Here is a 27857-nt window from a genome sequence, read left to right as displayed (position 1 = left end):
TTTACATAACCTATAAACAATACTTCATCACGAAACGGAATTCTTTTTATAAGAATAGGCTACTATGTCTGTCATGCTTTCATCTAAGTAAATGAAGCCATGAATGAGGTTTTACAGAGCTAAACCAGTCCTCCACCATCCTTTAACTGTACTGCTTTCCGGAATTGCTGGTTGTCAGACATCCAAACCGTCTTTCTCTGTTTGACTGCAGTACTTTGTGCAAATAGGCAACCCTCATAAACGGCTAATTGTATAAATTTACCACAAAACACTCCTCCAAACCCATTCAAGTGGTACTAGGCTGAAACAATTAGACCTTTCCTTACTGCTGGAAAATGTGAATGAAATATGCCTTTGTTAGAGAAAAAATGTAAACAAGGCTTTATATGTGTACATGAAAATGACAACATATCAAGATTAATATGATATCAACTCAGAATGATTGTGAATCTGTGAGCATTAAGGAAACAAAGTTGAGTTTGCTACACAAGCACCAGAATGCTGCTGAATTTTGTGTATCAATATATCATGAACAAAGCAGTTAACAAAATTACAAGAAGGGATCAAATGCACCATCAAATGTCTGTGTAAAATGTAAACTGTAATACTGCAATCCAACATTACAGGAAGGCAACGCCAATACTGTGTGGAGCACAGAATTATAGCACTGAACATGATCAGTCATTTATCTTTTTCTACGAACACTATATTTAACACATTTGTAAGAAAAAAACTCCTTCCTCTACACAGTGTAGCTCTCGTATTCCAACATTAGTCTACGTTAGCCTACTTCAGCATTTCTGAGCTCTACTTCTAACACTTTCCTATTATTTACGTTCCCCCTAGTCAACAAAAAGGTATCCTTTATGCAAAAGGGAAATACATATAAAAATGCAGTGAATAAAGAATGAATAAATAAGGTTCAATAAAACATGAACATTGGTCCATATTATCGTATTGCCTTGTCGAGCTGCTCCACCATAATGAAGTTTCCATGTCGAGGCCAGATCATCACTGAAAGGTCAACGCCCTTCCTCGCTCCTTGAGCTCTGCAACATGTGCTCGGATGAGAGAACGTTACAAATAAATAAATACAAGTTTTTCATTTCTTTCCATCTTCCTCCTGTTTCTTGTTGCCTCTTAAGTCTTTCTCCCAAACTACCCTATCTTTCCACCCTTTGATCAATCTCTCCTCAAGGTTTGGAAAGATGGATTCAGGTGAGCAAAAAGTTGTTCTCTAATTTGTTGTTGTTTTTTTATCCCTCCACAGTGTTCCCTTGTTCACCCCCAGCCTTAGATAAGAGAAAGCTGACGTCTCCTCCTCCTCTTCCTCTTCCTCTTCCTCTTCCTCTTCCTCTTCCTCTTCCTCTTCCTCTTCCTCTTCCTCTTCCTCCTCCTCCTCCTCCTCCTCCTCCTCCTCCTCCTCCTCCTCCTTTTCCTCCTCCTCCTTTTCCTCCTCCTCCTCCTCCTCCATATAGAGGGAGGAGCTGGACGAGGATTTTCCCTTCACGCTTCTTCTTCCTCCTCCTCCTCCTCCTCCTCCTCCTCCTCCTCCTCCTCTCTAGAAGGGCGAGCAGGCGGTGCTGGCTGAGCTGATGGAGATATCATCAGAGTCAGAAGGGAGGCTGGGGCTCGGGGAAGGGTCAGGGGTCAGAGAGGGGGGGGCCACAGGCTGGCCAGGGGAGGCAACTGGGAGGATCCGCCCGTAGAGATTTCGTTGTTGATGTTCTTACTGTTGTCACCGTCGGTATCATCTGCAAAGACATGAGCTTCACATCCTGGTGGCGTCCTCGTCGGAGAATCGGCCCCTCCTTATCAAGAGGGGTGGCCTGAACGAGGGAGGAAGAGGAGAAGATTGAATTAGAAACATCTAAGTAAGGATCCAGAAGCACAGTCATTTAGTATGGAGGACCAGGAGAGCCTTGATTATGTTCAGCAAGTTATCATTTAGATATTTAATTGGACAGTCGGAAGAGGGAAGCAACACATTTCTCATTTATAATGGAATATATAAACAACTAATTCAATGAAAAGATCAATGAAAATGTACCCGTAAATGAAGAGTTTTGATTAAATTCATAAAAAGTTCTTATATTGTTCTTAATAAAGATTTTAAGCTAGGTAAATACAGTTGTTACATTGTGTAATACATTGAATTAATCTCTTATTTATGTATTCAGGTCTGTTATTAATTCCTCTTATAACTAGGAACATTTGTAATCATGAACCTCTAGGTCCTCCATAAATCAATGATGCATAAAGTCACACAACAGGAGTTCAGGAGCTTAATATAGCAAGGGGTATCAGTCGAGGCAGCCAGGTGGGGAGCATGACATTGATACAAACATCACTGAAAGCAACAAGCAGGCACACAGGGTTATTTATTTGTAAGGCAGCATTCACAAAAAAATAGTGCAAACAGAAAGTGAAAGAGAAAACCTCAGCAACTTCACTTTGCTTACTTTATTGTAAAACATGTGCAACAAGAGACATTCAAAACGGTATTTGTAATAGTGACTTGCAGTTCCCCATTCACACATTCCAGGAAACACAAAACAAAGGAAGCAAAAACAGATGACAGTGATGAATGTGCTGCACAAAATGTATGTTTACAGCGAGCAAGGGGCACAACGACCAAAGAGCAGGGACGACATGAAGCTGTCAAAGCAGCAGTCTCATAGACAATATTTCTCTTTATTTTGATTTCCACCCGGTTGTGTCTCTATGGAAACCTGGCGTACCTTATCCAGTACATGGCCGGGTGCTGGTAGAAATCCAACGACCCAGATCTCTGCATAGAAAAGCTGTCATCCAGCTGAATACAAAGAGAAACCAGCACAATCAAACTAAACACCAGTTCACTTGAAACAGAACAAAACAAAGTTTACTCAGAGAGTCGGATCTGTCTTTAGCGGCAGAACAAAGGAAAACTGTAAACCTTTAAATAAACCAGTTTAACTACAATTGAACCTGACAATCTGTTAGACCAATTGGTTTATGGGTACTGTAGTTTCTAGTTGTGGTGACTTACAGAAATGACGGACACTCCTGCAGTGGTGTCGTTGCTCTTGGGATTGGTGTTGAAGTGCTTTTTTATCTTCCCTGCTACTGACAACTGATGATCGTTCTCACAAAGACCCTCATCCTGTATCGAGCAAAAAGAGAGGAGAAGAAAACAATCTGAGTTGATGGGAAACTATTGTGAATCGATACATGTTAGCTCAATTGTTCCTGTACTTACAGTGACCCAAGGGTGCTCGAGCACCTGGAGGGCAGTGTATCTCTGATCCACCTCCACCTCCAGCATGGATCGAATCAGCTCCTTAAGAAGCAAACAAACACTGGTGAGTCAAGTGAGTTTCCTCCAACATGTGGACTTGTTCCCACATAAAGATCATGTCCTGTAATACATGAAAATATATATTCACCATTGCTGTCTCTGACACGTTGTCCCAGTACGGCAGAGGAAATTCTAGCTGTCCCATTAGGATCTGATCGAAAAGCACTTCCTGATCGTCACTGCTCCTGCAAACAAAAACATTTTCATGTGAATGTGTCTATTTAAAGGAAATACTGCTCTAGGCATATATGACATTAGTGTATTTAAAGTGGACCTATCATGCTATATTTGAATAATATATTGTAGGGCCATACCTATATAAAACATGTCTGCAAAGTTTTTTTTTCAAAATACCAAACGGATCATGCATTTTAGCCATGCCTCATTTCGCTCCATTTGCTCTTTTTTAGCCCTGTTTTTGCAAGGGCTGAATCTGTAAGAAGTCTTCTTCGCTGCTTTTGTGGCAGACTACAGCGCCACCTACAGGCCTGGCATATGTACTACAGCGTCTCCAGCGCTTTCGAACGGCAATGGCCGTGGCTGTCTCCTCCTGATAGGTGGAGAGTTGGCCATATAGGCGGAGCTCCTCGTTTCTGATGTCAGAGATATTTCAAATCTGTATCAGTCTGTATCAGATCCGTTGCAGCCCCGTTTTTAGAGATTTGGGTATGGAGGAAAAGAGAGAGGGTTGTGTTTTCTGACACTTGGTGAGTTCCCTGACACACGGGGGACACATATTCATGTATAAAAGACATACAAAAGTGCATTTTGCATGATAGGTCCCCTTTAAAGTGAATGAGGATTTTCACTTAGTGGTGCAGCTCCAGCTGTTAGCTTACCCTCTGAAGGGGGGGAAACCACACAGCAGGATGTAGGTGATGACTCCAGCTGCCCAGATGTCCACCTTAAGGCCATACCTGCACAAGGACAAGGAATGTAATGACGTGAGGCAAAGATACAGAGAAAGAAGGAAACATTAACATCTTAAGCATTCTCTTAAGAAAAACAATATTTACTAAACAAATCTGTAACCGGCAGGCTTAATTAAGATGTGATACATAGATATTGGCTGTGGCCTGTGTGTCATTTCTCTAAGTTGTCATTTGAAACCTTAACTCTTACCCTGTTTCTGCGATGATTTCTGGTGCTACATATGTCGGGGTCCCGCAAACAGTGTAGAGAGGTCCGTCCAACACAGTCGCCAAACCAAAGTCTCCCAGTTTCAGGCTCTTGCTGCCGTCTCCATGCTCATACACCTATGCACATAAAAAAGAAGTGGGATATTTAATGGTTTTGTATATTAATTTTCTTGAATAATTCTGCTTTTGTGTGTAGAATAATGTAACTATTCTGTGAGTTAAACACATGGGTTGAGGGGGGGAGCAGTATGCATCGATATCCTTTTTGTTAATACCACTGGCAGGTAAGTGACAAAGTCTTTTAACAGGTTCGAACCTCCAGTGATTTGCAATCAAAAATTGCATTGGTAAGGTAGTAGCAAATGTACTGTACATGTTTATGTATGTAATAGAGGGTGGGTATAATTACACAGTAGTATAACTGAAACAAACTATGACCTTCACGCTGTTATAATCCCTTTTTCGTATACTAACAGTTGTCCAGACATTTCAGCGTCTTTTTAAATTGTTGTTCATTCACTGCTATCATATTCTACATCTTGTAAGCAGTGATGGAAGGGGCAAAAAGGGGGATGAAGAACAGTAGTTGAGGGAAGAAGAAGAAGAGAAGAAAATGAGGAGGTTGACAGAAGGGAGAAGGAGCGAGGGAAGGCACAGACGAGGGAGGGGAAGGAGTGTGCGGGAGGTGTGAGGGCAGCAGGGATGAGTCATCTCTGTCCAGAGTGACTGATAGCCCTTCACTGTCCATTCACAGGGAAGCTATACTGCGGCAAGAGATTTAGGATCATGTATATAGACACATGCAGACACTCACCAGCAGGTTCTCTGGTTTGATGTCTCTGTGCACAATGTTGAGGCTGTGGAGGTATTTGATGGCGTTGGCCAGATTGTAGAGCATGCCGCTGGCGTCTCTCTCTGTGTACCTGTTGGCGGAGGTGATGGCATCGAACAGATCCCCCCCCCTGCAGACAAATCATGATGGACAGCTATTAGGAACAGGAGTCTGTTTGGCGTTTTCACACACACAACCTGACAGGTTTCACAGTTAGCTCCTCTTTCCGGCTGAAGAGAGTTTCCAGCTTCTGGATTCATTAGGGAGGGATTTTGTTTGATCAGCAGCTGGAGGAGTAAACTGTGTTCTTATTCTTCTACAAGCTTGAAACATATCACTTTCTTTCATATTTCCCTTACATTTCTTGTCTTTTAGGCTCTTTCTCTACCTTTCTGTATGAACTCCCAGCCCCCCACCCCTCTCTCTGTTTCTTTCTCTCTCTCTGAGTGCACTAAGTGGAACAGAGCTTAAAATAGGGCTGAATCTGTTTAACGCTTTCTCCTAGCACAGGATCTGACACAGTCAGCATCCAGCGGGCACAGTGACATGTCAGCATTAGCACATCTCTATCTCAAACATGTGGTCAAAAGTATGTTGACACCAAGATATTACACCTATATGTGAATAATAAAGAAGAAAAGTCCAAGACATTCATGTAACCATTGACAATCCTATCCCCAAAAGGCATATACATTAATATTCTGCTATAACATCCTCCATTCTTCCTGGGAGGCTTTTCCACAAGACTTGGGCACTTGGTTGCTGGGACTTTTCTCCACTTCAGCTACAGCAGTGTTAGTGAGGTCGGTCACGGGTGTCAAACGATAAAGCGCTGCCATCAGTTGGCGTCCCAAAAGTGTTGGATGGGGTTGAGTTCAAGCCTCTGGACTAGCAAGTTCTTCCATGCCATGCTGAAAAACGATTTATTTTTGGGTCTTGCTTTCTATCTATTTTTAAGCTAAAACTGGAAACTATTGTCTAAAATATCACGCTTCCCATTAATTAAATAAGGGACCTAGCACAAAAAAGAAAAAGATCACCAAACGATGTGTTCGTCATGTTTTTGGTACCTTCCCTCACACTGCACTCACCCTTCTCCTTCCCTTGTAGTGCATCCATCTGCCTCCCTCCCTCTCTCTCTCAGTCCCTGCCACTCTCACAGACTCTCTAAACCTCATTCATCTATTCTACAGCCTCCTCTCGATCCTCCTACTTTGGACACGCTCACACGTACACACACACTTCTTCCACAGATTGCCTCTCATCTATATGCTGTAGTACTCTACGACACAACACGAACAGATGGATCACATTCCTGGCTTCTGAATTATGCACAAACATTTCTTGACTCAGAAAGCGAGAGGGAGAATAAAGAATGTGAACACACGAGCGCTCCGGGCCACAGACCGATTCTCTGGGTCCCAGTGTGTGGCTGGTTGGAATTCATTATTATCTTCAGCGGTTAAATGTCACAGCTCTGTCTCTGTCACTCTCGAGTTGGACATAATGATCACCAACTTGTATAGAGAAAAGGTGTTCTCAGCTTTAGACTGAGACCACTGAGGACCACCATGGAACGCCACAGGAGGTCTTTCCTTTCTGCACTATTTCTATTTTATTTACATGCACTATTTTATCCGTTTTATTGTGTTGCACTGTTGGAGGAGCCTGTGACCTACATTAAGATATTCATTGTCATAACTACACTGTAGCCATGTACAAATGGCAATAAAAGCCTTGAATCTTGAATCCTCCCAGTGGCCATAAAACGTTATAACTCCTCCCCCTTCAGTAAGGAAAACTGTCAGACCACCAGTATGTGCAATATCATTATGACAAACCACTGCAAAATCATGTGCAATAAACATAATGTGCAATAATAACATTTGCAATTACGTATTAGCCATTACATTTTGTTGTACTCTTACAATACCGCTCCTTACTTTTTTACAATCATAACTTGTCCATCTTTGTTTCTTGTTTCTCTTTTTACTGCACTGTTAGTGTACAGTTGTATTATTATTGGTACTATTATTATCATAAATGTATTGTATCTTTGTAACTCTGGCACAAGAATGTCCTTCTTATCTTATCTTATCTTAAAACATCCATTATCTTTGTTTGGCCACATATCCCTGCCTGTCCATAGCCAGAGCTATGAAGCACAAAGACATACAAATAAACATGTGATTACAGTAAACAAACATGGCCACACACCTTGACCAGCTCCATGACCAGATAGAGCTCGCTGTAAGTGTCCACCTCCTCTATGAGCAGGACGACGTTTGGATGTTTGACCCTGCGCAGGATGGCCACCTCATTCTGGATCATGTGCTCCTAGAAATAGGAAGTGAAATTGATGTTGTAGCCGAGGGTAACAAATGTATTAATGAAAAAAAAAGTAATTTAACACCATGCCCTATCCTGCTGTGATGTGTGTGTGTGCTCTGTTGTTCCTTTAATAACATCTAATACTGCTGTCACGGCAGGGGCGGACTGGGGGGAAAAAGTGGCCCGGGATTAATTGACAGACAGGCCCACTTAATGCGCGGCATGTATCGGCCGGCCGGCGACGAAAGTATGTAACTTAACAAAAAACCCTATGCATTTTATGTTATTTTGGACCATTATTCATATAGTAATCACATTACCTGAGCCCTTGAGTTGCCTAGAGCAAAATAGTTACAGCATATATTTAGTGATTTTAATGTTAACAGATCATTGATGCAATAACATTTGGACCCAATTTGCCTGACTTGACACATGGAATATGGGCGTAGGAAGCATCCTCAATGTGGGTGGGACAATTTGACAAGGGGTGTGGGCAGGTGGTGGACCACACCTCCTCTAGGGGGGTCCGGGGGCATGCTCCACCGGGGAGATTTTTTTTTTTTTTAAATGTAGAAGTTAAATGCATCAATCTGGTGCACTTTGAGAGCAAAATTAGGGACTAAATCTAAGGATACATCTCTCAACACCCATATGAACAGATTTACTTTTTCTTTCAACATTTATTTGAACAGCAAGTGGAGGCAAAAGTGACTGCACCCAATACAATAAACCTGCTAGCTAACTAGCCTAAACTCAGTAATAGAATGTGGGCAACACGTTCTTCTCCACAGCCGCACGACCTCTGAGTCAGACGTCACTTCCCCCTTTTCTATCCTACGGGTGCAGCCACTCCCCCTGAACCCCGTTTCCCTGCCATCATTTTATCTCCAGCATTAATCCTAAAGTCCTAGGAAGTGTGTCCCCTGGTGCAAACTGTTCTTAGTCTTTCTTGTAGTTTCATTGACATCAAAAAAGTATTAGAACTAGTGAATAAATTGAAAAAAAGTTTAAACAAAAGTATTTTTCTCCACACAATGAACACTTAAGCAATCAGCAATTCTATACGTTTTGCTTTTAGAGTCATACTGTTGCTCACCTTTCCTCTGCATTTGCCCTTGTTGATGATCTTCAGAGCGTACTCCCGTCCTGTAGTGTGCTCCACACATTCCCGGACCACTGCAAAGTTCCCATCTCCTAACGTGCGTCCCACCTTGTAGCGGTCCGATATGTAGGACGGCACAGCTGGAACCTCGTCGACTAAAACCTCAGCTGCAGGGAAGAAGGCCGAGGTTTAGAGAAGCTGGGGGACTCAAAGTCACTTCCAGGCTGATTGTACACAATAACGTAAGAGGAGAGGACCTAAAGGCTAAAGCTTTTACTGCTACAATTCATGCATTTATATCTAACAAGACTAAAAGATAAGATTTGTAAAAATGATATGAAAATAAATGGTATACATAAAACAATGAATTGATTAAACTGTAAAGAAAATGTAAATGGAATGATAAAAATCTAATGAATGAAGATATCACAGATACCTAAAATATATAGGTTATAACAAATAAATGTAAACGTATTGTAGAACCATCATCAGTTTAAAAATATGTTTTTATTTGATTATTTATATATTTTGTTTCAAAGCCAATGAGAGCTGTAGTTCTTCTGGTCATCAATCATCAATCAATGTTTATTTATATAGCCCAATATCACAAATGTTACATTTGTCTCAGTGGACTTCACAGTTTGTACAGAATATCAGTATGACAATACGACACCCTCTGTCCTTAGACCCTCACATCGGACAAGGAAAAACTTCCGGAGAAAACCCACAGTTTAAAGGGAAAAATGGGAGAAACCTCAGGGAGAGCAACAGAGGAGGGATCCCTCTCCCAGGACGGAGGACAGACGTGCAATAGATGCCGTGTGTAAATTGAAAAGATAATACATTTGCAACATAGGTAGTCCAAATGTTTGGACATTCGGGTGGACATTTTGTGACTCTACAGCTTTGCGTAAAGAGCTCTGTAAATGGCGGTCAAGTAAGAAAATTGAAAAGTAAACATGAAACTAGGTTATAAATTAAATGTATGCAATTATTGGATGCATTTTTTACATTTGAGATGGTCTCTGTGCCCTCTAATATTATAAAGATCAGAACATCAGAGATCCATGACTCAACATAATAATGACATTTTCTTGGTACCTTGACATTTACCAGCACATGGATGTTTGTAGTGTCACTGAGTCAGAGAGGTGAAGCAGGACACCAGAAGAAGTAAAGGTGTGAGAAAACAGGATGTACAGCGCAGACACAGCGAGACGCACCAAAGGTCAATAACATGATTCACACATGCATGATATTAGCAAGTACATCGCCTTTTCCCACTGATAGACAGATGGCACTAGCATGACAGCATGGCTACAATCATTTTCCTCACCGTCAGTAACAGGTCCATCTCCGTCTTCTACCGAACTGGACACTTTAGTGGAAGACAGAGAGCTGGAAGAACCCTGGGACCCCTGTAGAGAGGGAGGTAAATATTTAAATCTTAATTATCACTTTAAAAAGTTTGAAATCCACTCCACTCTAAACCAAACACCATAAAGCAGTCCCTTCTGTTACAATCCCAGCCGAATAGAAACATGTCCAAAAATAGACTAAAGTACATTGTCCTCGGGACATCCTGAAGTCTGTCTTTGTGTTTGCATGTCTGTCTTTTCTACTTTGCTGCCCTGTATTATGTGCTCACATAAAAGAGCCAGAACAGATTTACTTAGGCTACTGAGGTGAATATAAACCGGTTACTTATTCAGCAAACCCCCTGTGTGTGTCCATGTTGCATCCCAATAGGCTCCTCTCCGTTCATACGACTTTAAGTCAATCCTGTACGATGTTATACAGCTAAAACGACTTTAGTGACTTAAATAAATAAAGGTGGAGGAATTCTTCCTCATTTGGTTGGTGAGCAGGTCATTAAGGGGAAAGAGATGCAGCGTCTGCATCTATCAACAGACCAAAACTCATTACGCCCTCCACCTCGTAACCTTCTGTCTGGTTGTCATGGAAGCACCGAGGGCGGGGAGCGAGGATCTAGTCTGGACTGTAAATGAGAATCTACCCCTCTCCCGTTTCTGTCTGTCCTCGCTCCTGTACATCTTTCTGTTCTCATCTCCTCTAAAACCCGTTAGCTTCATTTCTTTCTTCTTTTATTAGATGAACATCGTCTCTGTTCTCTCACAGTCAGACCTGTGAGGAACAAATCAGTTAAAGGTATTTGGGAGGTGTCCAGTGCTCGAACAAATCCTCCAGGTGCAGCTGGCACATCCGCCTGGCCAGTAACTGAAGTGGCAGCCACCATCATTTCTCCAAAAGATAAGCTGGCCAATGAGAATGAATAACAAAGGTCTTTGCGCTGTGAATGGTCTGGACTATGTGTGTGATACATGAGCAACTGAGAGCAGTGCATCAGTGGTTTGATGTTGACTAATATTGTAGCTGATAATACAACTTATCTCTGATTTCGGTGCAGGTGTAGTGTTTTTAAAGCTCTATAATGGGAAACATAGTATAATTTACACACTAATAAGACCTGACGCCTTAGGAGAGATGAGATCCAAACAGTGTTTCTGAATTAATGTATGCTTCCTGTTGTTTTTATACTAACCGAGCCAGCACAATGTGACGTGTAGAAGGCTGCTATAATGGTATAGTAAAAGTTCACACATCAAACCTTTGAAAACTTTTGAAACTGTCAGATTAAATCAGTTTCCTTCTGACTCCACATGGTGGATTTGAGCAACAGCGCAGATCAATGTAAAAAAAGCTTGTTGGGATCTAGAAATAGCCTCTAATTTATATGATGCCCAGTCAGACTGTGATACAGCCTGAAGACTTCGCTGTCACGGCAGAAAGAGGAAAAGGTCTCCCATCACAATGACTAAGATCTGAACTATTTACAGGGCCCAGCTTCCCTATATCTCTGTAGTAACTGTCAGCTTGTTTACTCATCTCCGCTGCTGGAACCTCAGAGCTACCAAGGTGAATGTAGCTGTGAGTCAGGCTGAATTTGGTTTATGTAATGTTGTTTTTGCTTGGGCACTCATCCCGGAACAAGAAAACCCACTTAATAACCATAAAGCTGATGACCCTCCTGTGCTTTATCTACAAAACATCCTTCTCATGCTCTTTTATTCCCCTTCTGACTCGTATATTCTCCTCTCTTATGCCCTTATCTCACATCCAGCCCCGTCCTCCACTGGCGTTCTCATTTTGAACTCCTATCTCTCTCCTCCTGCCACCGAGGGAAACAAAATACTGTTGCTATGGAAACTGCTCACAGAGAGGAGAGAGGAGAGGTTGGTTGTGAGACTTCCAGTGAGCAGACAGAAGCCTATATATGGCCGTTTCCTGTCTGCGGGCTGGGAGGTAAGCTCAACCTCCTTTGAACACTGTGTCTCTCTTTCCTGTGCGGAAAAACTTTGAGACAGATGGAGAGATAGACAGAGTGAAGAGAAAATAAGAAGCGTAGAGAGACAGAGAAAGTGAAAACAAGGACACGGTGAGAAAGATAGTCTGCTGTGGTTGATATTGATCCTTACATTTGGCAGGAACTGTCTTGTTATTGTTAGACCATCCAACTTTCTTCCTGTTGCACAACACAACATAAACTATTCCTAGTTCTACATCTCTACACTTTTGCTCTGGCTATGACTCACACCACAAAAACACACACACTGACAAACCTTCACATCACGGCTGGAGCTACTGCTCTCCAACCTCCGAGGAAAACACTCAGCGAATGAATGCTGATAGGTGAATACATGTGAATTAAACAGGATGTCCACAAATGACCTTAACAGTGGAGCATCATCTCAGACGTGGAGCAGCAGAAATAATGAAAAGGAAGTCTTGTCAACTGTACAATTTGGGATTACAAATGCACCACACATTCACAAAACTGTTTTAAGAATAAGGCTAGTCTTGTCCTCGATGACCCTGTGTGAATCCGATAACACACACATCCTAAAGCCGTCCTTCAGAATGAGAGAGCCAAACCTCTTCTCCAGCTCTTTCTTATCACGTTCACTGTCATGCATTATCTAGCAAAAGCAGGGTTTATTGGTGTTCGCCTTGTTGGGTAAAACATCTAATATGATTTGATAGAAACAGGGTACTTTGTTTGGTCCCGAGTTCCCACTCTCACTCTCATAAGGACAGAGGGTACAGTGATATATCTTGGCTCTTATTTTAGACAGAGAGCAACATAATCTGTTTGACTCTCATCCAAAGAGATCAACAGTGTTTGGGGATTCTGACTTTATGCTTTGGTTATTAGGACTTTTTTTTAAAATCACGTTCCTTATGGGCCACAATCCCAGGTAATCACAGGGCTATGATTAAATGTTTAACGGAAAAAAGAAAAAAAATGGGCTGTCTAAGCCAGAGAAACAACACATCCGGAAGAGAAGCAGTGGGACAGAGATGATGAATGCACCTCTGGGACTGAGCTTGTGTTGTAATCTCTTTTGTGCTCGGCTGAATACAGACACAAGTTTAACAAAGAGGAACCAAACATCATAATCATACTACATCTACTGGAAATGATCCCTGTCTGTCTTCGTGTGTGATGAACATAATAAATCAAGAAGCAAGAGAAGAAAAACACAAAATGATAATGAAATGACAATGAATTTAATGATGACATCAACAAATGGAAATTAATACATTAAGCAAAGAAAAATACACACTGAAACAAATGAGCCAAGAAGAGCTGGCGTCCTTACATGACAAACTCTTAATATTTAAATGAAGCACCAGGTTATCAAATACAATTGGGCTGTGATAGAGCACAGAGACGATTTTCAGATTTACATATCTTGCAAGTAAATGGCAGTGCAAAACGCCTTTTACGAAATGTGATGTTACCAATTAAAGATATGTAAATATGAGCCAAATTAAAATCATGTGTTTCTAGGAATAAAACAATGTATAAGCTTTCCTTTTGCATCAAAATCTTCCACAGTTTCCTCATGTGCTGCAGCCAGTCTTTTTGGAAGACATAGGAACACAAAATTGGACAAGCCATCTAATGACATCAACACAACAGGAAAAAAAGAAATAAAGTACAACGCAATAACAAATACAATCTGAAGTAACAACAAACTCACATTGATGAGATGAGACAATAATTACCAACATCATAATACACACCTTCACTCTGCTTTCTCACACACACACACACACACACACACACACATAATTTAATTATGATTCACTCAACACAAAATATGGACGGTAATGAGAGATGGAGCATGCAATTCAATGGGTTACAGACTTGAATGACTCAATGGTGAAAGGAGGATGTCGGTGACATACTTGACAATAGCCTCTTCTTCATCTAGTACGCTCACCAAAAATGGCTACCTGTCTGTATCACAGCTGTTGTTTAGTATTAGCATTATAAACCTTCTGTTTGACTTGCCTTCAATCTGTCAATCCCTGCACTCCACATATTTGTAATGATTTATTTCCCTGCATGTGTTTCTCACATCTAATGGAGGAAACAGACGGGGAATAACTTTGACCTCACCAGCTCATTCAATTCATCCATACGTGCTTTAGAGTGGATATTGCCAAAAAACAGAATGTGTGTGTCAGCGTGTATGTAGGTTTAATATCAAATATTAAAGCATGATGAATATGGAAAGCTAGTGTGCTTTCAATGATCCAAGTGGCCTCAAAGAAAAGTAGAAGAAGGGGATAGATGACATCATGAATGTTGACCCGTCCTTCATGGTTGTGTTGCTTATTCACTAAATTGGGTCATGCTAGAGTGCATCAAATGTATAAAACACATGGCCAAGTACATGTGTGCGTTGGGCTGTTGTCTACTGCCTGCGCACAAATGGCGATTTCATTTTTTATGAAGCAAACATGATTCTGTGAGCAAATGCCATGAAGAACCGCGCATGTCTATGTGCTTGCAGCGATGCATGTGTGAAAGGGAAAGTGAAAAGCTGCAGCGCAATGCCATGTCTGTGTATTCTGCTCGGGGAAATGGGTTAGGATGGTTTGAGCCGTGAGAACAACCCACATCAGTCAGCAGAGTGCCTCTAAGTGTTTAAATGCAGGGTCCAGCGAGGTTAGCTCTTTAAATGCTATCCTCGTAATAGGTCACTGCGGCTCTGTGGCTGCTGAGGAAATGGATTCATGGTAACTTGCAATGCTTTGAAGGCATTTTAAAATGTTATTTTTTTAGCCTTAGTTGTTCTTTTCAAAACACAGATGTGAAAATGCTAGTTTCATGTGAAGAAAAAGGTTATTTCTGAGTCACGGTTTGGTTAGAATAAATTATGCGTTTTAGGCGTAAGGGTGAAAAAGCTACTCGCTTACTTGAAAGCACAACAAAAAAGGATTTATGTGTGAGTACTCGGTTATTCATGCTTGTTTACTCAGGGGTGACAGAGAAGGGAGAGGACATGTGCAAATATAGTGTGAGAAACTTGCCGCCTACTTCTCAAAGGAGCTTAGAACTAATCTACAAGGGAAATGATGGCATATAATTTCTCCGTGTGAAGTTAATACCCTTTCATATGGGGAAGAGAGAGCTGGGTGGTGGGGGGATGAGAATGGGTGAGAGATGAAGTATAAGAGAAAATTAGAAACTGTCACGGAGGGAAGGGACAGGGGGAGAATTGCTAACAGGGCAGATAGAAAAAGCAAGTGTAAAAGAGAATTACACCATCGTATGGCTGCAGAGTGGAGGGGTAAGATAATGGACTGTGAGGCTTGCTCCCTTCCCTCCAGCCAGGCCATCGCAGGCTTAGTGCCGAGTCAGCGATTACAGACACCCAAATAATTCGAGAAACGCTGAAACTAGAATCTAAAGGTTGTTCACTGAGGTCAGGATTGCACTACAAAGCTAATTTGCGATGGCTTATGTTTGATGAGAAAAGCGGACGGAGGCGAAAAGACAGGTGGTGAGGTTGATGGAGAAGATAGGGCAATATGCTTCTTCTTTTTCTCATTACATCTGGTTAGCGCTACTTCACCTCACTAACCCTGACTTTTCTTTGGATTGCTCTCTGAAAATGTGGAAATGATACAAAAGAACAGATTGGCAGAAAGCGGGCACCATAATCGTTGTTATTAACAGTAGAATAAGATGTGTGTCTTTGTGTGTTAAATGTGTGCACTTGCCAACCTCTTTCCCTTTTAACGTTGACATGTATGGTGACCCACTGCCATTACACAGACAACCGTTGGAGTCCAAGTGCCCCCTTTTCTGTTCTCAGTACCCAAATCTGATCTGTCCCTGACTGACCATCACATCACATCAATATAACCTCATCACTGATGGATTCAGAAGCATACAGGCCAGACTCATTCATTCTTCCAGGCACATCCAATGTAGTACGAGACCCAAGCCACTGAGCCCAAGAGATACATTCTTTATGCTATGCTGATTTTAGCTAATCTATGTACAGACATTATTCTGACTCAATTTTCGTGTCCTATTAAGAGGTATTGACTCACACTGTATCATAACCTTTCCTTCCCAAAAAAAGCATTGTGGCAGCACCAATAAATAGCTAAATAATTGCAGAATAAATCATAGTTACTCCCCTGCAGTCAGGTAGAAAAGTGGTACACAAATGCATGTGCAAGCTGGAGGCCATATAAATCCACTGTTTACATATACTGCTGTGTCTATATGTTAATGTAGGAGATGAACCGAGCGTGCAAGTGTGTGTTTGCGAGGGAAAAGGAACAAAATCAGCAGCAGGCTTAGAGTTACTGTAAATTACAAGCTGCTGCAAGAAAACAGTCTCATTAGGATTTAAGGCTGATATTAAAAGCTCACCACCGTCACTGTCAACGACTGGATTAAAAAAGACTTTGATCTTGAACACATGCACACACACCACACATGAACCCTCTAATGTGAAATTCAATGTTCTCTCCCATTTGATTTGCATGCTCCCTCTGCACAGTTGTATATTCTCCATAGAGGCTACCAGCTTTACAGCATTCATATATTAAAGTATGTTTGCATCCCAAATCTCATGTCTCTCTGTTAGCTACAGAAAACACATTATGATGTTTTAACAGAGATTATTTCAAACCCAGGTCAATGACAGAGTACATAATAAAAAGCTGACTGAAATAATCTGAATTACTAGTATAAAATGTGCTTCTAAATTATTTTCACAAAATGACATGATAAAAAAGTAATCCTAGATCAGCAGTCGGTACAGATTGCTTTTGTACACAGCTTGGTGGCTAACGGAGATTTCAAACCAATTTTGCCCAGAATAAAAACAGACATGAAGATTGGAGCAAGCCGCTAACAAAGCCACCCATCAGTGTCATTTTTAGATTAGATATTGCACAAATTACTGACTGGCGGCAGATCTCTAAAAGTCAGTGATAGCATCATTCATTGTGTAGCTACCAAAGGCAGATAGAGTTCTCCTCAAGGAAAAAAGGATGTGGGTCAGCATGTGTGGAAATGTGACAGAAAATCAGCATGAAATGAGGGATTGCCCTTGGAAATCTATTAACACTGGAAAAGGGCAGTAACATAGTGGATCCTAACACGAGCCTGACATTCTTGGTATCCCAGAGCAGCAAAGCGTGAGGTCAAAGGTCAATGCCCCACCCCTTCTGAGACACTAAAGATGTTGGGATGTTTCTTCGGATTTCTAACAACTCTAAGATGTAGTCGGCCTATTGTCAGTCATGGATTTGTCATTTTCCTGAGAACAAAGAGGGAATGTGTTATAGATTTAGTGTCACTAAATGATATATGGCTGTTTTTGTGTGTATGCTTGTGTATTCTTGTCTTACCATGCGTTGGTTGAGGCTGCCCGGGCTGGGCGGGGAGGGGCTGGGAGATTTTCCCGAATGAGGAGTGGACAGCTGACTGGCCGGCGTCCCGTTCACTAGAGGGAGAAAACGAGAGGGAAAATGGAGCAGTGTGTGAGAGAAATATGGAAATAGATGATTTAAATGTGAATGCATGTTTTCTAGTGTCTAGCAGCAGCCCACACTTCCGCCCTCAGCTTCTCTCCATTCACATGAATGAGGCGGAGGAGGAGGAGAGCAAGAGGGGGAGTAGGAGAGAAAGGAAAAGAGCAGTGAAGTCCACACTGCTCTTTTTTTGGTTTTAAAGAAGCCAAAATACAGATCCTGCTGTTAAAAATCTCTGTGAAACAAGCCAATCAAACCTGAACCTCTATATGTGCACCGGATAATTACAACATGTTCAAGGCTTCAAGTGCATGGCTGGAGGTCAACACACAACACCAGGCTGTCCTCATTTCCATCCACATCCTCTAATCTGTGCACTTGTGACCTCGATTTGGTGTTCTTCTCCAGCTGCAGCACGGCACTGAAACCCAGCGGCATCACCTCATTTAACACGAACATTAGATTAATCAACACTGCACACAAAATCCGGCATCTGGTCGAGCAAAAGCTTAATTTGAATGAAGACATAAAGACACAAGACATAAGCCTGGTTTGGTCTTACTGAAAACATGGGTTATTGTCTCTTGGCAACAAAACACTGCCTTAAACCAAGTCAGCTCAATGAAACTGCAGTAATACCGAAATACAAACTGGTAAATGGTCAAATTAGCTCTGATTGTTTGGATTTTCTAACTTAAATATGTTTTAGGTTGCATGACCAATAATGCAACTTCCCCATTGTACATAGAGAGGCAGGGGAGTAAAATCACTGCATTGTTTTTGGTTAGTTTCTCAAGTCTTTTAATCACACTTCCATCAATAAGCCTTTGTTCTGTAAATATTGCTGCATTTAAACAATATTTCATTTGCAGTCTCCACCTCGACACATTTTTATCACAGACCTGTGGGAGCCAAGAGGTCCAAGCCTCCCTGTATGAGGTTTATTCCCCTGCTGAGATCAAAAGAACTTTCTGAATAATTCAAGCAGATAAAGAAAACCCACAGCAGACTAAAATAGCACCGACTTCCTCAGCTTCGGGATTCTAATTTTCCAAACGAGGACATAAGAAAGGAAATAAAGAAACTGGTATTTTTTAAGCAATTCCTGGACATCTCCATTGATGAAATTCAGCATCAGCGTTACGCACACGGAGAGACACTCCTTCCAGTTACACAACGGAAAGCGATAGCATTTACAGACATCTGTCATTAGCCTCAAAGTCAATGATATTCAAAGTCACATCCGCGGACTTTGAAAGACCCGCATTCATCTACATCAGGATCGGAGCAGGAACGCGTCAAGTCAACGCTGCCGGAAGACAGTGTATACCACAGGCCGGGTGCGTAAAAGCCGCAATGTAAAAACAGAGATGTATTACCTTCCACTTCTAGCATGATGAAAAACACAGTGATAATCCAACGCGGGTTAAAGAGAAGAAGAACAGCACCTCTGTACGCGCTCCGTCCGAGTGTGATAGTAAACTGTGGTGAATGGGAGAGACGGAGAGGAGCTGTACTACACAGGGAGGGAGGGGGGGAGGCTGCATGCGCACGCTCTGACGCGAACCGTGAAAAGAGAGAGAGAGAGAGAGAGAGAGAGAGAGAGAGAGAGAGAGAGAGAGGAGAGAGAGAGAGAGAGAGAGAGAGAGAGAGAGAGAGAGAGAGAGAGAGAGAGAGTGGGGTAGGACAAATAACATCTATGATTTTGATATGTTTTGGCTTTCCATTAAATAACAATGTCCTTGATATTTTGGAGACAAACTGTGAGAACTAGTGCAGACAAATAAGAGTCATGGAAGAGGTGTGGTCGGGAGGAGGCATGGATTCTGAAGGCTCTATTGTTCCTTGTCCAAACATCCTCAAGAAACAAATGCTGCTATTTTTAAACTGCAAATGTTCACCCAAAGCAAGAGCAATACAGGCAGCAGCAGCAGCAGCAGCCAGCTCTGTGTGCTTTAGGGTTTCTCTTATTCCTGCACATATCCAACCCAGAATCAGAACATGAGGTATTTGCAGGGCAGTTTGAAGGCTGAATGTAGAAATATAATCTCAAACATCACTGTTATTCTACATGTTTTGTAGAGATCCTCTCGTTAATGATAACAAGTTGACCAGAATGCAATGCAGCCTTTGTAGCTTCTTTCCCACCTGCTGTGTTAAAAGCTATGGCTGCACAACTTCACAAAGAAGCAGTGCTGGCAATGAATATGGAGAATCACCTCATGTGTCTGCCTGTCTCCAGCTGTGAGTCGGCATGAAGCACAGGCTACATGTTGAAATATGAATGGGGAAAAAAACACAAACAAAAAACATTACCTTTTATATATTGTTATAAAAAGAATCGCTGGTCTCTTTTCGGTCTCCATCTTAACTCATAACAATATAATGGGTTAATGGGTCTTACCAACCAATACAATGTTATTTCCCTGCATATTACCAATCATATGTGCTATGTTCATCATACCTTTATTTTTAAGAACCCCATCCTTTCCTACACCGACGGTACTGGAGCATGTTAGGATAAACACAGGTTGTTTTTGTGCATGGTCCACGAAGGCTTTCCAAAACTACTCTTGGAAAATCGACACACAAAATCAGTGAGAAAATCAGGACTATGCCTAATGGGAACTGTCTATTGCTTCTATAAGATAAGCAAAACACAGTAAAACATTATTTAAGGTAAAATACACAAGAGTTTTACTTGTGTTTACTGTGTTGCTTCATGAACACGAAGCTGACTGGAGACTAGTCATTATCTTGCCTTTAGTGCAAATATCAACACCATAATTAGTTTTTCTTGCAGCCTGTTATTGGGTTCGGTCTCTGTTATTTGTTACGCTCTGCATTCTTATCTGTTTTCAGAAAGTACATGTATCTCCTTCATGAGTTGCAGTGAGGGTTTCACAGTGTCTCAGCCAGCAGCAGCCGATCCTCCGGAGATACTCTGGAGTTATGTGTGGGGTCGCCCCCCCCCCCCGCACTCTCCCGTCAAACCGAGTTGCTCATGACAGAAAGAGAAAGGTGAGACCCACGCATCAGAGGAGGGCAGGGAAACAGATGGTGGGAAAGTATGGAATGAGTGCAAATTGTTTTCACACATTATTTTGGGTCGGCATAGGTTTGTGAGATCATCACAGAATAAAGCTCGTGTGATGACAATGTCAGGCTGACACGCAACAAAGTGCCTACGTAAAACACACGAAACATGACGCCACTTCAGACCCCTCCACCTCGAGTATAGATACCTGAGGAATATCTTTCTCAAAATGAAAGGTGACTGAAATTGTATTTAATTTCTGATTTAAATATTAAAGATGGATCAGAAAAGGTCAATATGTAAATTTGTATTTTAACATTTAATCAGTTGAAATTTATTAAGGTGTGATGCGTTTTAGTTTCATTTTCTCATTCACAGAATTATTATTTATTTACTGTGTACAGCATTAGAGACAGTCTGATGATTCAATGATTACTTTAGACCTAGAGTATAATTTACCTAGCAACAAACCAACAGCACATACTGTACATATAACTGCATTTCTGAGCGACAATTTAGTAGCGATATGACGCGGAGTGTTGCACACCGAAACCTACTGATTTCAACACTACAACTATAGACGTCGAGATATTATTATTGCTGAATATTAAATGAAGGTACAGTTTATTTGAATACGTTTGTTTACCGACGTGGGTAGCATGAGACAACATCCGGAACTACCGGAAATGATACCAGCCGTGAGGTATTTTTGGAGTATTGATTACAGCGTTTAAAATGTATTAAATGAAAAGTCATGAAAGAGATAAGGAGTAAAGGCGTGTTTAGTTATATATTTAATGTACAATGTCTGAATCCTCTGTAATGCGCAACAACGAACATTGGAGACGTGGAGGGCCGGCCCCCAGCAGCGCCAACCGGCCCACAGGGAGGAGCCAGCAGAGGATATTTAACAGCTGGAAAGGTGGAGCTCGCTCTCTTCCCTTCGCTCACGAGAGCCAGAACACAGCTGTTTTTCTGACTGAACCATCTTCTGCTTGTAACATTACCTCGCTTTTTATTAATTAAAGTATACATTTGAACCTTCTCAGAGACTCAATTAGTCTCCTTTTTAAAGCTTCTCTCCTAGACGCGAGAATAACGAACACAGTTATCAGACTTAATGTATCCGCGGCTGAAATATCGATACTTTCTCGGAAAACTAAACATCGATATCTATCGCAGAATTGATTAAATTGCACAGCCCTATTACATTGATTGATTTAAATGTTGTGTTAATTACATCCAAAAGGTCTTAACACTTTAATGGAAGGTTTCAATTGGAGGTACTTGAAATCGTGACTTCTGATTACAGCCCCCATTATGAGGAATTATGAAGCTGGAACGGCAACTACTACTGAAACTGGCACATGAACAATGCCTATCCCCACCACATTTAACACATCAGACTGGTGAAACCAAGTGGCTGTACCAGTGATGTATAAAAACCTGTCATTTATATTTGAAACTTGGAAGTGGATAAACATCTTATAGGCACTGTATATGTTCAAATGTGACATCTAATTGAACAGGTCAAGATCCACTTGCCAGTTGTCTATTTTCCATTTCCATGCGATTATCTCTGTCTGTCTGTCCCCCCAGTTGGTTTGTCCTTCTCTTTAACACACTTCTGCTCCTCAGTGGTGCCAAGGTCAAAGATTGAAAGGCACACAATGGGGAGCAGCCAGACACAGAAGGACACCAGGAAGTGATTCACAGCGTGTCACATGCTTTCAAACCTTACTCCTCTTTCATCCGCTCACTATCAGCCAAATCCACGCTTCACATCTTCTCTGTGCTGCTCCTTCAGCCCAGATTATTAGATGTGATAAAGAATGTTATAAAAGCCTGTGTTGGCTGAATGGAAAATGAATATTACATTACATTGCATTTAGCTGACGCTTTTATCCAAAGCGACTTACAATAAGTGCGTTCGACCAACAAAATACAAACTTGAAGAAAACCGAATCATATAAATACATCAGGTTTCATAGAGCAAAAACATTTCAAGTGCTACTCAACTGGCTTTAGGTAAGCCAGTCCTTCATTAGTATATAAGTGCTTTGTTAATAGTTATATCGCTCAAAGTGGAGTCGAAAGAGATGAGTTTTCAGTCTGCGCTGGAAGGTGTGTAAGCTATCTGCTGTCCTGATGTCAATGGGGAGCTCATTCCACCATCTTGGAGCCAGGATAGCAAACCCACGTGTTTTTGCTGATGGGAACTTGGGTCCCCCTCGCAGCGAGGGTGCAGCGAGCCGTTTGGTTGATGCAGAGCGGAGTGCACGTGCCGGGGTGTACGGTTTAACCATGTCCTGGATGTAGGAAGGGCCAGATCCATTCGCAGCATGGTACGCAAGTACCATTGTCTTGAAGTGGATTCTAGCAGTTACTGGAAGCCAGTGGAGGGAGCGGAAGAGCGGAGTGGTGTGGGAGAATTTAGGAAGGTTGAAGACCAGACGAGCCGCCGCATTCTGGATGAGCTGCAGAGGTCAGATGGCACATGCAGGTAGACCAGCCAGGAGGGAGTTAGAAGTTAGAATATTGGACTCCAAGGCTGCTTTTCCAAACACCTGAAGACCTGCAGCCAGGTTTAAAATGAATGGCATTCTTTATTGTTTTCTCTTCCAGTGTGGACGAGAAATAATAATATCCTACAAGCTGCTGTTTTCTAAAACTCAATAAATAGACAGAAACGTATTATCCGGTGACCATACTTTTCATTTAATGCCAAATCTCAGATAAAAGGGTTCTGAGTGTGGCTGCAATGAAATAACGGAGGGATGCAGCGATAACATTTTGAATAATGAATAATCTTTCAACTAACCGCATTATTCTGCAGAGTTAATGGGTTTGAAGCTCTACATTATAATTATATTTAGTACAATGAATACAGTGATGCAGGCCAGACCACATTGTTCTGGTTGAAGATTATATTGGAGTGTCGTTAGATGAGTTCATCCCTGTCTGTGAAAGATTGACTTCAGCGTGCCGTGAGGTGCATCAGACAACTTGAAGAGGACAGTCATCTCACATTTCCTCTCAGAAATATGAACTATCAAGTCAGCCAGGACCCAGAGACATAAGGTTTTGTTTCCTAGATTAACAAAACTGTTTTATTACTGATTATTCTAATTCATATCTTTTTGATTTATTATATAATTATTAGCCTATCAACCCTCATTGTAATAATGCTAAGCAATATTTTGACTGCATAAATGTTATCATTAAATAGCTTGTATTGTCCGTCAAACAGTCCAAAGCCTTATTTATTATTCACTCAGAGAAAAGCAGAAAATCCTCTCTTCTAATAAGTTAAAGCCATCGATGTTACGCATTTTAAATTATGAATCAATGTTTACAATAATGGCTAATTGCTCATTAGTCGGGTAAATGCTTGATTCAATAATAATGTAATCAACACTTTGATTTGATAATGTTGTTCTGAATGAAGAAATGTTGTTTTCTCACATACTTGGTCATGTGGTCATAAATTGCAAATAAATCACAAGTGTAAATAAGACATTGAATCATATTACAACTGTAACAGTGAATGAATTCTGTAAAGCCTAACACTCAACAAGAATGTGTCATCTATTTCTCAAATCATACACGTGTGAGATTTCTGTCTTTTCAGCGGTGAGACTGCTGCACCAACACGTTTAACAACAGCACCTTTATAAGCATCGTCTGACAGCACACAGGATCAGCTGTTGTTGACGATTAGCATAATTCTGAGACAAATTGTCCTCAAGCGAGCAGGAAAAAACAACAACCCATGAGATAATATGTACCGTTAACGTTAGAGTAAAAGAGTGCCAGACAGGGTCAAACGGCAGATCAATTATTTGTCATTTCCTCCTTCCGTTCCACTCTGATCTCTCCATGTTCCAAAGTGGTGATGCTTTTCGGGGATGAACACAGTGCTGTCCACAACAGTCAACAACAATCTGGGCGCTTGTGATGATGTGGAGGCAGCGCCATAAGGAAGATTTCTCAAGTGAGATCTCCGGGCCGGTCTGACTCAGGACAGAGCATCAGTCAGCTGCCTGCTCCACTGCAGGCCATTCCACAGGAAGTCAACGCCATATATGGCTCAAACTGACTATTGTGTCTGTATCTACATGCTCCTACTGTGCTATGTGTTTCCAAGGCAACCAAGACGAGTCAGTCTGTTTTCCCTACACACACACACACACACACACACACACACACACACACACACACACACACACACACACACACACACACACACACACACACACACACACACACACACACACACACACACACACACACACACACACACACACACACACACACACACACACACACACACACACACACACACACACACCACACACACACACACACACACACACACACACACACACACACACACACACACACACACACACACACACACACACACACACACACACACACACACCACACACACACACACACACACACACACACACACACACACACACACACACTCTGCATGAAATTGTTATAATGAATGCTCTATTTCACTCGAGTCCTCTTTTGTGCTCCGCTGTTGCATCAAAAGGGCTGTTTTGGCTTCATAAAGCAATGTTATCAGGCACAAACAGTGCAGCAGGTAGCAGCTCTCACCATTTTATTATATTTCATTAGTATGTCAGGTGAAGAACGGCTTGTGGGGAGCTGCAGGATTGAGTCACCAACCCCCTTCCCTCTTCTATCCCTCTCATCTCCCCCTGTATTTCTTTACCTCTCTTGTTCACATTTCCCTGTTTCTCCACTCCCGTATGAAATCATTTTAATTTGAATTAATATTCAGCAGGCGACGAGACACAGCTCACACACACAGTAAACACACCAAGACACTCGGCAGAGTTTGCTGTGACGCTGATTAATTAATGAGCTGGAAAATACAACCACAAGGGGAAGTATTAGCATACAAAACTACTCCCAACTGTGTCCATCAGGCCTGACACACACACACCTCTCAAACACGCAGATGAAAGGATACTTAAAGGACAACGACACCATGCCAAATGACATTTAGAGGATGAGATGAGTAGAACAACCAAACACTTACGGGATGCAGGGGACTTGCTGCGCTGTGTTTGGACGGCGAGCTTGGGGGAGCCTCGGTTCAGAGTGGCAGACATCTTCCCATAGGTCACAGTCTTCATCACACGACACTCTGAAAGCACGAAGAGAAGACCGATAGAGTTCAGAAACCACAGAAAACTTCACATTTATTTATTAGTCTACTCAAATAATCGAAATGTCCTATACGTTTTATGAAAGTCTTCAATTCCAGGAACTAGTTTACCCAAAACAAGTGAAGGAAGAGTTTTGTGCCACACAACTTAAACCCTGCTGAAAATCCTAATTTTCACAGTTTTCCAACCAACTATTGATAGAATATTTTTGATTGATTTCAACCTTAAGTCCTGCAAGAAAAGCACAAAAACACTTAATCTACCAACAGCTGTAATTGGTTTTACCTTCAGGTCCCCAGCACAAATTAGTTCTGACCTTCACTGGGCTTGCTTTCCAAACGCAATTATTGTGGTGTTTCAGGAGTGACAGCCTGACTCACAAAGGTCTGGTATTTTACACACACACACACATCCTGACAAATGAGCCATGCGATGGTACTCACACAACCTCCCTGCCTCCTTCATCCCCAAAACTTTGCTACTCTGCTGCTCATTAACCCAACCCCATTATAGCTCATTACCAAGACCAGAGGGAAAGGGAAATTATACATACTGCCTGGTGTGTGTGTGTGTGTGTGTGTGTGTGTGTGTGTGTGTGTGTGTGTGTGTGTGTGTGTGTGTGTGTGTGTGTGTGTGTGTGTGTGTGTGTGTGTGTGTGTGTGTGTGTGTAATTTGCTTGCATGGCAGTCGTTGTGGCCCAGTGATTAATGTACAATGCGGTGTGTTAACATGATGACAGTGTGCCAGGGCTGAGGCAGAGGCGATAATTATATGGTGATGCTGAGAGGAGGCGAAGTGGTGTGCAGCTCTGACTCCGACTGTCTGCTGTGTGTGTCGCTGTGATTTCCCGCCTGACTATTCTGCATCATGCCCTTTGCCTTTAGCTCGGAGTTGTCAAATTGGCTTTATAGCTTCTCGACATATTGCATATGTGTGTTTTCTTGTACCTGTACATAGTGAGGGCCAAAACATATTTTTAACCAAGATAGTGAGACCCCACATGGATAAGCTATTACATTAGGGTTAAGGTTAGCTTAGCCTTTGGTGGGGGATTTAGAAGATACGTTGAGGTTAAAGGAAGCTTCCAGTAAACCAAGGTAGTTATTTAAGTCTATACATTGTATAAATGTGACAAAGCCAAAACTAATAAATGTTTTCGGAGAGAACATTTAAATATATGGAGTCCAGCTGGGAAGAGACCAAGGGGTAGACCTAGGACCAGGTGGAGGGATTATATCTCTTCGCTGGCCTGGGAGCGCCTTGGGATCCCCCAGCTGGTTGATGTGGCCAGGGAAAGGAACGTTTGGGGCTCTCTGCTGGAACCGGGACTCGACCCGACCACGGATAAGCGGGAGAAGATGGATGGATGGATGTATGGAGACTACGTTTTTAAGTATGTGGATCATGGCCAGCATCATGACACATTACTACTAAATACTCTCATGCCCTTTGTGATAACACAAAAAGAGCATGGTCATATCAGATCTCTCTCCAGATAAAAAAAAATAAGCCTCACAACTTTGAATTACTCACGGAGAAACATGCATGTTAGCCTTAAGAAAACAGGTCGGTGCTAACTCGCTACATCTTACCTCTGAACTACCTACTTCAAGTTACTTTTAATAATTGAACATAAAACTTGTTTTAGTTGCTGCACTGCTATATTGAGCCTTGAGAACTGTTTTGGAAGTTTAAACGAAGCTTTAGCCTCAAGCAAAAATACGGAGCAAAGAAGACAAGGTTGTGTTACAAAAAGAAACTAATGGAAGCAGCTAGCCATTATATTTTGCAAATGAAAGCAGAGAAGTGGGGAAGAGGGCTGGGAAAAAATAAAAGAGAGACAAAAGGGGGAAGGTTGGCAGCCCAGGTGGGATGGATATTAGTTAATGGATGAAGGGAGACAGAGAGAAACACATTAATTGAATAAAACCTTTAAACAAAAGCCAGTGCACACTCATAGAAGAGAGGGAGAGGGATGAGAGGATGGGAATATAA

At 41.8% G+C, this 27857-nt stretch overlaps 1 protein-coding gene across 6 annotated transcripts in view; it reads right to left on the bottom strand.

Moving 5' to 3' along the window:
• Nucleotides 1-1514: 1514 nt before the first annotated feature.
• Nucleotides 1515-27857, bottom strand: part of dclk1a (doublecortin-like kinase 1a) — a 46842-nt gene continuing 20499 nt past the window's right edge. For 2 of the 6 annotated variants that reach the window (XM_034199491.1, XM_034199492.1), the window contains exons 5-16: nucleotides 25733-25840; nucleotides 17493-17587; nucleotides 10081-10162; nucleotides 8739-8911; nucleotides 7529-7648; nucleotides 5294-5440; nucleotides 4463-4596; nucleotides 4180-4257; nucleotides 3429-3525; nucleotides 3242-3322; nucleotides 3032-3145; nucleotides 1516-1829 (exon numbers count right to left, since the gene is read on the bottom strand). In XM_034199491.1, coding sequence (XP_034055382.1) covers nucleotides 1644-1829; nucleotides 3032-3145; nucleotides 3242-3322; nucleotides 3429-3525; nucleotides 4180-4257; nucleotides 4463-4596; nucleotides 5294-5440; nucleotides 7529-7648; nucleotides 8739-8911; nucleotides 10081-10162; nucleotides 17493-17587; nucleotides 25733-25840 — 1415 coding nt within the window. In that variant the 3' untranslated portion in view covers nucleotides 1516-1643. Of the gene's footprint in view, nucleotides 1830-2741; nucleotides 2816-3031; nucleotides 3146-3241; nucleotides 3323-3428; nucleotides 3526-4179; nucleotides 4258-4462; nucleotides 4597-5293; nucleotides 5441-7528; nucleotides 7649-8738; nucleotides 8912-10080; nucleotides 10163-12994; nucleotides 17402-17492; nucleotides 17588-18994; nucleotides 19169-25732; nucleotides 25841-27857 lie in introns of those variants that run through there. The other 4 variants (XM_034199495.1, XM_034199494.1, XM_034199496.1 and 1 more) reach the window with 4 other exon arrangements.

Source organism: Gymnodraco acuticeps, unplaced genomic scaffold, assembly GCF_902827175.1.
Source record: "Gymnodraco acuticeps unplaced genomic scaffold, fGymAcu1.1, whole genome shotgun sequence".
Lineage (NCBI taxonomy): Eukaryota > Metazoa > Chordata > Actinopteri > Perciformes > Bathydraconidae > Gymnodraco > Gymnodraco acuticeps.
The sequence above is the reverse complement of the archived record's forward strand: the minus strand, read 5'-3'. Positions and strand labels throughout refer to the sequence as shown.